General features: G+C 40.8%; 1 protein-coding gene across 1 annotated transcript in view; it reads right to left on the bottom strand.

The window, feature by feature from the left end:
- MUC5AC (mucin 5AC, oligomeric mucus/gel-forming) overlaps positions 1-14,952 on the bottom strand; it is a 51,262-nt gene that overhangs the window by 26,101 nt on the left and 10,209 nt on the right. The window contains exons 13-31 of the mRNA XM_052810628.1: positions 14,765-14,929; positions 13,921-14,015; positions 12,767-12,893; positions 11,942-12,197; positions 11,280-11,329; positions 10,548-10,648; positions 10,264-10,415; positions 9,583-9,721; positions 9,368-9,481; positions 8,864-9,043; positions 8,119-8,358; positions 7,386-7,542; positions 6,661-6,789; positions 6,166-6,307; positions 4,857-4,900; positions 4,551-4,757; positions 2,628-3,265; positions 1,425-2,132; positions 204-1,058 (exon numbers count right to left, since the gene is read on the bottom strand). Coding sequence (XP_052666588.1) covers positions 204-1,058; positions 1,425-2,132; positions 2,628-3,265; positions 4,551-4,757; positions 4,857-4,900; positions 6,166-6,307; positions 6,661-6,789; positions 7,386-7,542; positions 8,119-8,358; positions 8,864-9,043; positions 9,368-9,481; positions 9,583-9,721; positions 10,264-10,415; positions 10,548-10,648; positions 11,280-11,329; positions 11,942-12,197; positions 12,767-12,893; positions 13,921-14,015; positions 14,765-14,929 — 4,499 coding nt within the window. The remainder of the gene's footprint in view (positions 1-203; positions 1,059-1,424; positions 2,133-2,627; positions 3,266-4,550; positions 4,758-4,856; positions 4,901-6,165; positions 6,308-6,660; positions 6,790-7,385; positions 7,543-8,118; positions 8,359-8,863; positions 9,044-9,367; positions 9,482-9,582; positions 9,722-10,263; positions 10,416-10,547; positions 10,649-11,279; positions 11,330-11,941; positions 12,198-12,766; positions 12,894-13,920; positions 14,016-14,764; positions 14,930-14,952) is intronic.

Below are 14,952 nucleotides of genomic sequence, written 5' to 3'. Positions count from 1 at the left end.
GGCGTGGGGCCGGTGGTGCTGGTGGAAGTTTGCAGCGTGGTTTCCGAGGAGGTGGGCAGCGTGGTGGAGGAGTAGGGCGTGGAGGTGGAGGTCGTGACTGTGGTGGAGGTCGGGGCGGTGCTGGTTGATCTGCGGGGGGTGGTGGTGGTGGGGCTGGTGGTGGGCAAGGCGGTGCTGCTTGGGCAATTGTCGTTCGGGCTGCAGCAGAGGACGCGGATCTTGTAGTTGAGGCACATCTTAAATTTGCCAGCCTGGTCTTCGTTCTTGCACACCAGTCCAAAGTGGACGTCGCACTGCACGACCTGTCCGATTGACTGGATGGAGACGTCGGGGTAGTCCTCCGCCCGGCACTCGATTTCCTTTGGGTGCTGACAGACTTCCTTCCCGGCGGCCCGGATGTGCTGGTAGGTTTCAAAGTCTCCCTGGCTGGGCCCCGAGGAGGGGAAGTCGACGTCGAACCATTCGCTCCAGGAGCACACTTCGGGTTCACAGGCGGTAGTGGAGTGGGTGGTGGAGGTGACGCCGGTGGAGGATACGGTAGGTGTCGGCGTGGGGCCGGTGGTGCTGGTGGAAGTTTGCAGCGTGGTTTCCGAGGAGGTGGGCAGCGTGGTGGAGGAGTAGGGCGTGGAGGTGGAGGTCGTGACTGTGGTGGAGGTCGGGGCGGTGCTGGTTGATCTGCGGGGGGTGGTGGTGGTGGGGCTGGTGGTGGGCAAGGCGGTGCTGCTTGGGCAATTGTCGTTCGGGCTGCAGCAGAGGACGCGGATCTTGTAGTTGAGGCACATCTTAAATTTGCCAGCCTGGTCTTCGTTCTTGCACACCAGTCCAAAGTGGACGTCGCACTGCACGACCTGTCCGATTGACTGGATGGAGACGTCGGGGTAGTCCTCCGCCCGGCACTCGATTTCCTTTGGGTGCTGACAGACTTCCTTCCCGGCGGCCCGGATGTGCTGGTAGGTTTCAAAGTCTCCCTGGCTGGGCCCCGAGGAGGGGAAGTCGACGTCGAACCATTCGCTCCAGGAGCACGCTTCGGGTTCACAGGCGGTAGTGGAGTGGGTGGTGGAGGTGACGCCGGTGGAGGATACGGTAGGTGTCGGCGTGGGGCCGGTGGTGCTGGTGGAAGTTTGCAGCGTGGTTTCCGAGGAGGTGGGCAGCGTGGTGGAGGAGTAGGGCGTGGAGGTGGAGGTCGTGACTGTGGTGGAGGTCGGGGCGGTGCTGGTTGATCTGCGGGGGGTGGTGGTGGTGGGGCTGGTGGTGGGCAAGGCGGTGCTGCTTGGGCAATTGTCGTTCGGGCTGCAGCAGAGGACGCGGATCTTGTAGTTGAGGCACATCTTAAATTTGCCAGCCTGGTCTTCGTTCTTGCACACCAGTCCAAAGTGGACGTCGCACTGCACGACCTGTCCGATTGACTGGATGGAGACGTCGGGGTAGTCCTCCGCCCGGCACTCGATTTCCTTTGGGTGCTGACAGACTTCCTTCCCGGCGGCCCGGATGTGCTGGTAGGTTTCAAAGTCTCCCTGGCTGGGCCCCGAGGAGGGGAAGTCGACGTCGAACCATTCGCTCCAGGAGCACGCTTCGGGTTCACAGGCGGTAGTGGAGTGGGTGGTGGAGGTGACACCGGTGGAGGATACGGTAGGTGTCGGCGTGGGGCCGGTGGTGCTGGTGGAAGTTTGCAGCGTGGTTTCCGAGGAGGTGGGCAGCGTGGTGGAGGAGTAGGGCGTGGAGGTGGAGGTCGTGACTGTGGTGGAGGTCGGGGCGGTGCTGGTTGATCTGCGGGGGGTGGTGGTGGTGGGGCTGGTGGTGGGCAAGGCGGTGCTGCTTGGGCAATTGTCGTTCGGGCTGCAGCAGAGGATGCGGATCTTGTAGTTGAGGCACATCTTAAATTTGCCAGCCTGGTCTTCGTTCTTGCACACCAGTCCAAAGTGGACGTCGCACTGCACGACCTGTCCGATTGACTGGATGGAGACGTCGGGGTAGTCCTCCGCCCGGCACTCGATTTCCTTTGGGTGCTGACAGACTTCCTTCCCGGCGGCCCGGATGTGCTGGTAGGTTTCAAAGTCTCCCTGGCTGGGCCCCGAGGAGGGGAAGTCGACGTCGAACCATTCGCTCCAGGAGCACGCTTCGGGTTCACAGGCGGTAGTGGAGTGGGTGGTGGAGGTGGTGGAGGTCACGCCAGTGGAGGATACGGTAGGTGTCGGCATGGGGCTTGTGGGTTTTTTTGTCTTTGTCTGAGTTTGGGTGTGTGTCGGTGGTGGTGATGTAGTTCGGACATGAATATGGTCTGTTTCTGGTCGTATTGTTGATAGTGTTGTTGTCTTATGTCTGGTTTCTAAGTGTGGTGTTGTCGCTAATTCTGTGGGTGATATGGTTGAAGTCTTTGAAATCATCCAGGTTGTTTTTGGTTTTTCTGTAGTTGTATAGGGCGCTGTAGTTGTCTGGCACGGTATTGTTATATTTGTGCAGCATTTAAATCTGATTTCATAGTTATAGCAGATGGGTGGTAGTTGGTCTTTATTGTAGCATATCAAGCCTTCTTCTGTATTACATGTTATGTGTTGCTCCAGAAGGGGATATGGTGTATTAGGGAACCTTACTGCCCTGCATTCTACAGCTTTTCTATTATCACAAACTTTGTATCCCTCTTTTTTTATTTTCTCAATTGTATCAAAATCTCCATCATTGTATCCTGACCCTGGGTAGCTAACATCATACCACATTGACCAGTAACATTCTTCTTTAATGCAAAGAGGAATTGTGGAAGAAGTGGTGACAGGCCTTGTCATTTCAGTTGTGCTTGGGGCTGTTTCTTTAGTAGCTGAAGGTGTGAATGTTGTACTTTCAGAAGTTGTAGTAACTGGTGATGTTTTAGTGCTTGGAAATGATGTAGTTTCTGTGCTTTTAGCTGCAGCTGTGATTGGTGTTGACGTGCTGAAATGTGTTGTGGAAGAGCATGGTACAAAAATACAGCATAAGATTCTGATTTCATAGTTGTTGCACATTGTTGAATTTTGATCTTTGTTGTAACATATGAGGCCAGCTGTTGTACTGCATTCTACTTTTTGGCCAAGGTCTTTCAGTGGTATATTAGGGAATTTCTCTGCTCTGCACTGAACAGCCCGTGGAGCTTTACAGACTTCATAACCTTTAGCTCTCAAATCATCAAAGGTTTCAAAATCTCCACCATCATAGCCAGGGGTTTGCGTACTCCCATCATACCATTCTGACCACTGGCAGACTTCATAAACACATACTGATGTAGTTGGTGACACTGTGAAAGAGAAAAAGAAGAGACCACAAAACTTAACATAAATTCCTGTAGATATTCTTTTTATTATATTAAATGGGCTGAAAATTCTCCTAAGGTCATTTGCTGCCATTGTGAGCCTGTAGTGCATCAGTTTAGTGTACTTATTTAATATGAAGTAGAACAGAAAATCCATCACCCAGCAATTTAACGTACTGACATGCTTAGACCTGTCACTTGTCAAGTGAATGCTAATTACCTTTTACAAAGTGCTGAAATAAGTCTCTGGCTTAATTTATACACATTGGGGGTAAAAAAACCCTCACATTTTTTTACATTTGCATCAGTGTGATTGCTTAGTTTGTATCTTGCTTCAATATTTACTAGTCTCTCTGGAACATCAAAACCTGATTCAAATCCAGTGGAAAAAATCAGATTTAGTCTATGCATCAGGATTCATAGGTACTTTTTTTTCCCCTTCTCTTCGGAATGAGTTGACTTCTCATGTAATATGCTGCATTGTCTTTGCTCCTCCATTTGACGTAAAAGATATCTAATGCAGCATTATTAGCAGCCCTACACTTTGTACTTTAGCTCTGGTCTTACGAAACCATTTATTGGTTGGAGAGCAATCCATAAGCTTTTGCAGGTGAATTCTCATTGTGAAATGGCTGGAAAACAGCTGATGAATTCCAGCAGTGCTGATGGTTTCTGTGATTTCAAAACTTGTAGCTCTAAATTTTGTACTGAATACTTATTTCATTAAACAACATGCACCCATAGTAATTAGAGATTGCCAGCCTGAAGAATGCTGAACAGTAATTCTAGAAATTAAAATGTCAGTATCTCAGTGCCAATATCTGAGCAATCCACTCAGTACTGTAATTATCAATACAATGAACCCTACCAGGAATTTTACAGAAAGTAATAATTCTGTAATTTAATAGGAAAAATAATTTATTATTTGTTCAGTAAAGATTATTCCAGATATAGAAATAGTTACAATTACAGATAATAAATCTGATACTGTTTTTTATCGTTCACTGTGAAGATAAGCAAAATAATAGTATCGAACCAGTGTGCAGTGGTTGCCATTTTGGTGTTTCAGAAGTGGTTTTATTTTCTATGTTTATTTCCTTGTATTTGGTAACCAAATACTGACTGAAACCAAATGCTAATAACAAATGAGACTGTAATTTATTTTGAGGTTGTATTAATTCATTTATGTTGTGAGTGTGGGCATGGTTTTGTAGCTATATTTTACTCCCTACTGAACAGAATACGCTCTTATGGGCTGTAAAGGATGTACCTGAGGAAGTAGTGGCAGGTGGTGTAGTGCTGAAGTGAAACGTTGTTCTTGTTGTGGGTGATGTTGAGATTGGACATTCATAGACAACTCGTTGAAGAGTTCCATTGGGACCACAGATTGCAACAATACACCCTCCTGTGCCATCTGTAGTATTGTAGATCACATCTTTATAGTTGTATTTCTGTCCCTCATAAATACAGACACATTCTGTAAATCAAAAGAGAGTGATATTCCTTGGTATCCAAAACACAGAGCAGAGTACCTCAAATGCATCCTATTCAGATAAAAACAACTTTGTCAACATACCATATTCATCATATTTGCATTTTTTGCCATGATTTGTGCATTCACTGGAAAAGAGAAAAAAGGAGATGATGAATGTGAATATATTGGCTCACGACATCATTCTATTGTTTCAATTTTTTTCTACCCTTCCTTTGCTACTCATTGTGTGTTTAAATGTAGAAGGACCCTGTCTTGTCTGAGTTAGATATTCAGTTCTGCTGTACAAATTCAGGTTAGGTAGGATCACTCAGTTTTCTGGCAAGAAAGGCAACTCTTCTATGCCAGCATACTAAACATGCAGTATCCTTATTGGTGCTTTTGTGGGCTGGGCAAAGATGTGGGGATGGGTAATCTGAAATGTTCTCACCTCCCCGATATCTATACTTATTTTTTGGAAGGGAAAGTGCAGTAAATGTATCATTTGAGAAAGGATCACTGTATCACGGATGTTGAGGTTGTCTACACAGTGAATTTCCATCAGACTTCCAAAAGATGCAAGAATGCATTCTGTTTCTAAAGGGAATTTATCTATTATCTGTTATGAACTGAATCTTGATATGTTTATTTACAGTGACTGAGGGCATCTGTAGACTGAATAAACTTAAGTAAATATAGATATGTATTTAACAGGTTAGGCTTAGTGCCGTTAATGACATAGACAATGCAGGCAAAGCTGTATATGAACTGCAAAACGTGCCATGAAAGTTGGATTAGCTCCAATGGGCTTCATGCTAAGCTCTTTGCAATCCTGACTGCACTGCTTACAGTATTCAAGTGTAGCTACTTTAAAGGTATCATAGGACAGGTGTTAACTCCTTCACAACTGGTTCTTCTAACTTTGTGCTATTTGATAGAAGGCTTAGTAGCACTTGTCCCAACGTCATCAATTCTGACAGAATGTGGGGAATACTTGCTGACTGTTGCAAATATGCAAGCACCAGTGCAATAACAGAAACAAACTCAAAACAATGAAGATTATTTGCCTGCTAACTTCTATATAATTTCACATAATGATTTTAGGGATATCTTAATAAAAGTTTTCAGACTCTTGTCTTCACTATTATTATTTTGTTTTTACTTAATTTAATAATGATAATAATAATAATTCAAAGGTACTTTAATAAGAGTACAGAATAACTAGTAAATTAATCTCTCTATGGTAAAATGTTTCACCATATCATCATTTAAGTTCCTGGGAACAGAAGAAAATTAAACATTATTCAGCAGCCTATGACTGGCCTAGTTCCTGTTGGCAACAAAAAACTTAATGCATGATGAATTATGTTCCACAACTTTAAACTCAACATTTAAAAATCTTTACTAATCCTACCATGATTGACAATTCTGCTTTGAAGGCATCTGCATTCCCGGTTTGTAATTTTTTCCATTTTCATAACAACCACAATTAGAAACACATGTCATGGTTTCTTCATCAAAATAGGGCTTATTCTTTGGACAGTGTGGATAGCAGCCTGCAATAAAAAAAAAAAAAAAAGAGAGTTATGTTGACACTGGGCCTTTCACAAGTAGAAGTAACTCTATACTCTGCTTATATCTGCTTTCCCCAAATTATCCCATACAGTAAGTGGAATTTCAGACACTGTTACTGCTATTCCTTTGACTACACATTAAGCTTTGGAGCATTTTGTCCTCATCTTCACTCCAAAAAAGGTCATGATCCATGAGGGAGTAAGATACTAATTAGAAAATCTCTTCTTATAATTTCTAACATAAACATGTCACACACTGAGCAATATAAATTTTGTTAATCATATTACATTTTAGCTTTTTATAAGTAGAATGAGATGTGCATAATTATGTTTACCTTCCAAACCTCTCAACTCATGAAGGCAGTTGCCGCTCGGATTATTGCAGGTCTTCATACAAGGGGCTCCACATGGCTTGTAGTGCCACTCACATTCCCCTTGTGGATTGTAGTAATCACAGAACAGAGCTAGAGGAAGAAGAAATGACAGAAAAAGACCTTTGTTCTTTTTGCTCTACAGTCTTTCAGTTTTTCTGGGTAAAAATCCCAGGTGATCAGCATAATCACATAGGTGGTGAAGAGTATATTGTCTTATTTCTAATTTAATACAGTTGTTACACTTCTACCACCTTTTGACACCATTACTGTTATAAAGCATAGAACAGAGCTACACATTAAGCATAAAAAAATCAATTAATTGAATCACTGATTTTAGCTAGTATGCACTAATATTTATTCACACTGAGCCTGATGTAGACAGGTGGGAGTGTAATATAATATTATAGTTCACCAGTTGTGTATCATGATTGACAAGTAAATCAGACACTAATGACACCACTGGTAAAGTTACTATCAATGGTTTCATTTTAAGAAGATGGATTGGCTTCCAGTGATTTACCCAAAATGCTTTGTGGGGGGTTTTTTTGCTGTTTTTAGAATACAGCAGTACTTCTTACAAATACAATTTTATCCTTCTTTCTTTTTTCTTTCTACTTGCTTTTCTTTTTTTCTTTAATGTTTTCTTTCCCTCTGACCCCTTCAAAAAGAAGTAGGGTGAAACTCACGACAAATGGATGGAGTTCTCCATGAAATGCAGATGTCCAGCTCATTGCATGCTTGAGCATAGGCAGCCACTGCTGTACAGAAACATTCACAGTCTCCTCCAGTGTCGCAGGCACAAGCATCATCCACGCATGCTTGATAATATTCATTTGGTTCAACCTGGTGGAGGAAACATTTGAGTTTTCATGCACTTGTCCTCTTTGAAAAGGCATTCACTGTCCTAAAAAAGCTGAATAGAATTTCTGAAACTGACAACTCTATATGTGTGAGAAAGATAAGAGAGGAAGAAACCATGAGAATGCTTTGAAAAAATCAAGAGGAAAATGTAGAATAAAGCTATTAATAACAAGTTGTAATGCTAAGAACTATTTGGTGTTGAAGATACATTTGCAGAAAGAATACTGTTACATTACTACAAGCTAGCACACAGTCATATATATATATATATTAGTAGAAAATGATGCCATTAGAAAATAAACATAACCTCAGATTTATCTGTGGTTGTCCCTTCTATTAAAAACCCCACAACTATCAATTTTTTTAGTGCACTAGTTCAAGGCACAAGCTGAGAAAATGAAACTGAAAATAATTTCTATGCAGTCTTCCTGAAACTTGATCTGACTTCACTTTGTCAAGGATGACAAAGTGTATTTTAGTGTATTTTTCAGCTATCCCACATAAAAATTAATGTAATCTCTTGCTCAAGAGAATTTAAGACTGAAGTTTTTGTCATACCTGGGAGTGACACTTGGTAAACTCTTTACTGGTAATGATGCTGCATTGCTTTTGTGCCCAGGCTTTCCTGTATGGGTTCACAGTGCATGGGTCCTTGGTACGATTGGCATTTGGGCAATTAGAAGACACTTTCCAGCTATTGGCAAACTCCAGCACATTTCCTACCACAGACTGACTGCGAGTAGTGAAGTCATTATTTCCATTGCCATCATAGTTTCCGCAAAGTCCACAGACATGTCCCTGCATGGGGATAAACACAAAATGACAAAGATTAGTAAGGTACAGTTTCTCAGTATCTGCAAGTAACAGACCTCAGGATGAATCTTATTTAAGATTGTCTGGGCCTCTTCATTAACAGTCTTGGACACTTTCATAAAATATCTTTCATGAAGGGATGTCTCTAACATTGTCAGGAAGGATAAGGATAGGAAGCAGAGTAGACTCATGGTTTTTGTTCTTAGTATTGAGCTAATTAGTTTTACCTAATCCTGAACATACCTCTTCAGTGAGGGCTTTTCATGAAGAAAGCTACTATGTAGTTGCTCTTGTGCCATTGCTGAATAATGTAATTCAAGGAAAATGTGTAATACACAACATAAGTCAGCACTACAAGGATAATAAAATGCAATTGCTGCTCTTTCAGTCTTCCGGTTACAGCCTAAATTTCCATTTTTTTTCCCTTTGAGAGATAACATGAATATGTTTCAGAAATAATTTTATCCAGGTTTTGGATTTTAAAATGTACCTGAAAGCTGGGACTAAGTTTGATGAATATACTGGTTTTCTTGTCCCACATGAGTATCAGGCCAACAGTAGTGTCAACCACCAGGTAGATACCCATGGAACGGATTTGGAATGGCATTTTTCCTCCAGGTGTCCTCTGGATGACATCAGAGTGTCCATCACTGAGTACCAGCTCATAGTTCTAAGACAGGAAAAGAAAAAGAGACCAATTAAAAAAGTCACCTATTTGGTACAGTTCTATATCTTACCAGTAACTGTTATTGAAATAACAACTCTATCATCAAAATGATTCTATTAAACAACCTCATGTTAAGAAATTTCTCTTTAGAATTCCCTGCTTCGCTTTCTCTAGCAGAGAGCAGAATCATTAGTCGTGATCAAAGAAGTGTAGTAACATTTTCACTCTCTTGGAGAACACTTCTACAATGCTGTCTATCTGGGATAGCTTGTTCCATCCTTCTGGCACATTAGGCCTGGGGTACAACTTATTAAAGAAAATACTTACCTCCAGGAAAACTTTAATAGACTTAGAGCAGGTGGTTCCTGTAGTGCCACATGGAATGTTCTCAGTGATGACTCTGAAGGTTCCCTGATTCATACCTTGTTGACCACAGTAGTTCTGGAACAGGGGAATGATATTTAGTGTTAACTATGCTACATGGTCATATGTAAAATGCAAGGTACTTCGATAGTGCAAAAATCTGGGAAGGACTCTGTTACCTGGACCAGAACATATTCACAGTCTCCTTCAAAATCAAAGCGTTTGCCATCAAAGGTGGTGTAATGCCCATCTCCATAAACAGAACAGGTTTCCAGGCAAGGTTCCTCAGAGCAGTGCCATTTTCTGTTTCTACATGTGCTACATAAGACAAAAAGCACTCCGAATGTAAAAACCAGACATACACACAATATAGCTATATGTACATTCCTGCATGTACATCAATCTGATTTTAAAATGTGTTAAGCCTATACTGAAAAAATAAAGCTTGCTTATTCTCAGAAATGCAGCATAGCTCAAGAGCCTTCGGGATTTACCCAAAGTCTGTGTTACTTCATGATGTCATGAATAATTTGGGTTAGAAAATACTTTAAATCTTTCATATTTCCAAATCTTGTTGGATGTATTGAAATGTAGGGATTCCGTGTGAGGAAAAAGCTTTCTTGACTAGAATGAATACAGCATCCAAGCCATATCATTCTTCTGACCACTTGCCATTTCTGTGCTGAGTGCCACTATAAAAACCAGACAGAGCTTGCTTTTTAGGTACGAAGTGAATCATCTTATGTAGGATTCCTTCCTATAAACCTTGATACTGCTAGAGTGAAATGCTATAATTCACCTAGAGCTTAAACTATTTGCTTTCAGATGCTTGAAAATAACATTTTTCAACATGCTCTTACCAGTTATTACAGCCAACTCTGATTGATTCTCCTGGACTGTAGGAGTTCCCGTTATGAACACATGGACAGTCTTCTGGAGCTATACAGCCACCTTTACCATCCAACACTTGATTGTGAGGACATACACAGCCGGAGACACATTGGGTTCTGTACTGTAAGGATCGTATAGAAAACATGACTTGAAACATTTATTTCCCTGATGGAAGAGTCAAGCTGGAGCTGGTAATTGTAAAAGAGATCTAGTTTAATATGCTTTCAACTGGGTATAAAGAGTCTACACTTACGCATTCCATATCTAGAGTCTGACAGCTCTTCTGGCATCCTGCTCCTACCACATCTGCAGTGGCATTGCCACAGTCAATATAGACCATGGGAGGTACACAGACTGAAAGAGAGAAAAGCCATGAGAAATGTGAGATCAACCATGTATTTATATCTTTATGTTTCCTTAATGCAGGCTGAAGAAAAAAAAAAAAAAAAAAAAAGACTCCTTTGTGAGATATGTGTACCTTAATATAAAGCATTTGACCAGAAAGAGAAACTGAATATTGTTTTGAAGTCATGCTCATCTGGTTTTTGTGCTTAAGCTTGGACTACTCATAGAAATTAATGTTTAGTTAGCTTCATGAAACACTTCCTTTCAGGGAAGGAAAAAAAAAAAAGGAGAAAAGAAAACAAAGATCCTGGTTTACTTTGTATTTTTTAGGCTTTTAGTACTTTTATTTTATTTTAAAAGTGGACGGCTTTCTCCTCATGTTCAGTGAGGTGACCAAGTATTCTTTTCCCCTGGGTAACCCAGGGGGTTATAACTTGTTTCAGCCATCTGAAAGGTAAGACAGTATTTCTTTACATTTTGGGAATATCCTCTACATTACAGAAGTCATCAGTTCATTTTCTTGTTTATTTCAGACTTGTACAATTTGCTTCATTATGACAAAAAAAAAAAAAAAAAGAGAGAACTGAAAAGGGTAAACATGGAAAGGAAGAATTAAAGAAAGTCTTAAGTGATATGTTACCTGGTTCAGGTTTCTCTCCAATGCAGCTCAGCTTTCCATAAGTGCAAGTGCTATAATAAAAAGAAAAAAGACAATGGATATGTTTTTGCTTTTCCTTGTTAAGTTTCAGCTTGTTTCCTAATGAATTTGAAATAATGAAAAATTACTGTGTGATAAAACAGAGAAAATGTGTCCTTTATCAGATAGTTTGTACTATTCAAAATTATTTTATGTTAGAGCAGACAAAAATACAAGCATATTCTACATAAAGACAGGTTTGCTCTGTCCATTTGCCTGCTTAAAAACTGTCCTTCAGAACAGTTCAGGTTCCATTCATAATGGGAATAATCTGTAATAGGATTATCAAGCATTTTTCACCATGGAACAAGTCTTTTACAGTCATGAATAAGAAAAGTATGTGTGGTGGGGAGTGAGTGACTGGGTGGGAGTTTGGCTGTTAGCCAAGGCTAACCCACCACAGTATGGTTTGTTGAATTCCTGTAGTAGTCTAAGTACAATCTTTTGAACATGGATAGCCCTAACAATTTTTAAGGATCTGTGATTTTTTTTTAATTGAAATTATTAGGGAGAGAAATGCGTATGACTTGAATAGATACATAACGTGTATAAGGTTCCATGATTGCCAATATCCATTCTCATTCCTTTGTTTACAAATCTCTTACCAGACAACACCATTATCATGAATAACTTCTCCGGAAGACAGAGGCATTCCTTTGTAGTAACAAGGACAGCTAGAAGCAGGTACACATTTGCCACTTTCATCCATGTAGGTTCCATTTACGCAGGTGCAGCCATCAACTGGGACAAACTTGATGCTGCATGTGACATCAGGCTCACTCAGAGACCGGCAGGTGGGTTGACAGGAATCGACATTGTAAGCGTACTTCAAGGATTTTGGACACAAGGTGGTGTATTTTGCTTGAGAGTAAAAAGGCGAGTTACATTTGTAGTTCATTTAAGAATCAATGTAGGTATAAATGCAGTATTTGAGGTGAAGTATATATCATAAACATTACAATATACGTACATATACTTTACTGATATCCTTGATAGTATAATTATTTTTTTTGTACTGCTAGGGCAGAATTTTTTCCTATAAATGTGTCACAAATAGAAATGTTTTGTTCAGGTTAAAAGAAGAAAAAAGTTCAATTATATTAATGCATAGTGTGTTTCTTCTTCATTGCTATTTTCATATTTTTTGTCAAAGTAAACTGAGAAACACTCCACTTATTTTATTCCTATTGCAAGGGTATTGAGGTCCATGTTTCTGCTTCTCGTTCTGAGCAAGTAATCTAACAAAGACTCTTTTTTATATTTCTCCCTGCTTACTGCTTGTCTTTTATGGTATTCCCTTCCTCCTCGAATTATGGAAAGTCAATGCCATACTTAAAATTTAACACAATTTACTGTGGTAATCCCCAAGAGCTGCTGTGTGGGGCATTCTGGATGATCATTTTCAAGAGGCAAAGGGATGTAGAACTTACTGCAGGCTTTGCTCCTCCATCCAGTGATCAGAACTCCTTTAGCAGCACAGGCCCTGACATAGCTGGAGAGGGCAGCACACATGCAGTCCTCACTCTTCTCACAGTTACACGTGTCAAACATGCAGTTCTAGGGACAGAGGATGACATATGATTGTCAGATTGTCATGTCAAAGCCATGGCGCTCTATACTTTTTAGTCTCATGTCCGTTAGAGCTAAAAGTGAGTGTAATCCATATTCATAAACAAACATATGCCTGTTTTTCACTTGAAGATTTCACTGAGCATTTTCAAAAAAGATTCTTTGCAAGGAGAGAGAATAATTAGAGGTCCACAATTTTAAACTATTTTTTCTTTTTTTTGTTCTTTTTTACTTTTTCAGGTGTTGGTAGGTTTCCCAACTACTTTCAGTTTGCAGCCACTGTGCCATACATACTTAGAACAAGCAGAGGGTATTTGAATGCCACCCAACTTTTAGGGCTTAAGCTTAGGAGCTTGGGCTCTCTGCATCAGAGGAACAAAGAAAACAAGAAGTCATTTAATTTGTAGCTATGCTGGGCAAGGTCACTATAATATTGTCATTCCAGAAGATGTTGAACATAATCTTACAGATTTCCAGTAACAGGGAGACTTTGTAAAGTCCCCAGGCAGTCTGTTCCAGAGCTTCATCGTCTTGAATTCCTGGAACATTTTTGTTCACATCTTATCTAAATCTCTTTGCTGCTTCTTACACGCATTTCTTGCCTTGTCCTTGGATATATGCAGAAGCCTTCTGAGAGCAGTTCAGAGCAACTAAGCAAAGTGCTAGTTAAGATTCTGACTAAAGCTTTCCTCATATCTCAGGAGGGACAGCTTGTGTCCTTTGACCTCATAAGAAGTCCAGGGAGTCCAAGCTCCTAGCTTAGGCATTTAGGTTAGTACCTAAAAATATGGGCAGCAGGAATACAGCTGTAAGTTTATCCTCCTGGGAATGGAAAGAAAGGTACCTTTACAAAGGAGTAATTATTATGATGTGGAGATAAAAATGAACCCTTGGCTTGAAAAGAATGACCATGAATGCATCTCCTCCCAATTGGCAAGTTCTTCTCTCAGGTGTTAGTATCAGAAATCTGAGTCTTTTTCTTTTATATGGGGAAAAAAAGCTAAGAGCCAAGTACCTTCTGGTAAACTTCTGGATTCACTGTTGAGTGACATTCAGCAAAAGGTCCCATGGTATCAGAGAGCAGTCCACACCAGTGCTGAGCATACTGGTCTGTGAATTGAATACATAAGAATTTCTATTGCACTTCATTGTCTAAACCCTTGTCCCAATGTAACTATACTTCCTGCAGGGAAATTGCAGGAGCTTAACTTTAAAACAGAATTCAGCTGTGAATTTGCTGAAACACAGTCTTTCACTTCCTCTTTACAGAACTATGAACTCTTCATAAACTGAATGCTCTTAATTCATGGTAGTTGTCATGGAATAAACTAAGACATCCTTAGCTGAATTTTGAAAATGAAGGTTCACATTGTGAATTAAAAATACGCTAGTTCATCTCAGAAGACAGAACAGTGGCTTGTGAATGCTCAAAACTTACATATTTCATTGGGTGAAATGGAGCCTGAGAGCTATGAAGCTCTGAATTGTAAGTCTCATTCTCAGTTTAACAGTGGAAGGACCACACTGTGTCCAACCTTCAGTGGGGCTATGCACAGCTTTTTTCCTGTATGACAATCGGTCCTTTCCAGGAATGGATCCCTGCTCTGCTGTATGGTTCCAGTTTCCCTTACGTAAGTTGGCAAAAACACTTGCTTTCTTTATCCAAAAGAAAATTTTGAAGATCCAAAATATTATCCTAGTTATTATTTATTAATTGAAGACTTCTAGTATCAACTGAGGAAAACAGTGTGTGTGCAAATGATCTGCTTATTTTGGCTAAATACTTGGTGATAGATCAACTTATTCCTTCTTTCCATCTTAAAAGAGAACAGCAAGAGGTTACTATATGCTGAGCTTACCATTTTGTATGCTGACAGTACAGGGGTTCTCAAAGGTATTTTTGGCATCAGGACAATCAGCCCGAGTTTTCCAAGTATTGCCAAAGGCAGCTGAAGTACCCTCTATTACACCACTGGTGGTTTTGAAATCATCTGTCTGCATGTCATTGAAGTTTCCACAGAGACCTAAAAGGAAGCAGATAGGCTGT

Source organism: Harpia harpyja, chromosome 16 (assembly GCF_026419915.1).
Source record: "Harpia harpyja isolate bHarHar1 chromosome 16, bHarHar1 primary haplotype, whole genome shotgun sequence".
In the NCBI taxonomy this organism is placed as follows: domain Eukaryota; kingdom Metazoa; phylum Chordata; class Aves; order Accipitriformes; family Accipitridae; genus Harpia; species Harpia harpyja.
The sequence above is the reverse complement of the archived record's forward strand: the minus strand, read 5'-3'. Positions and strand labels throughout refer to the sequence as shown.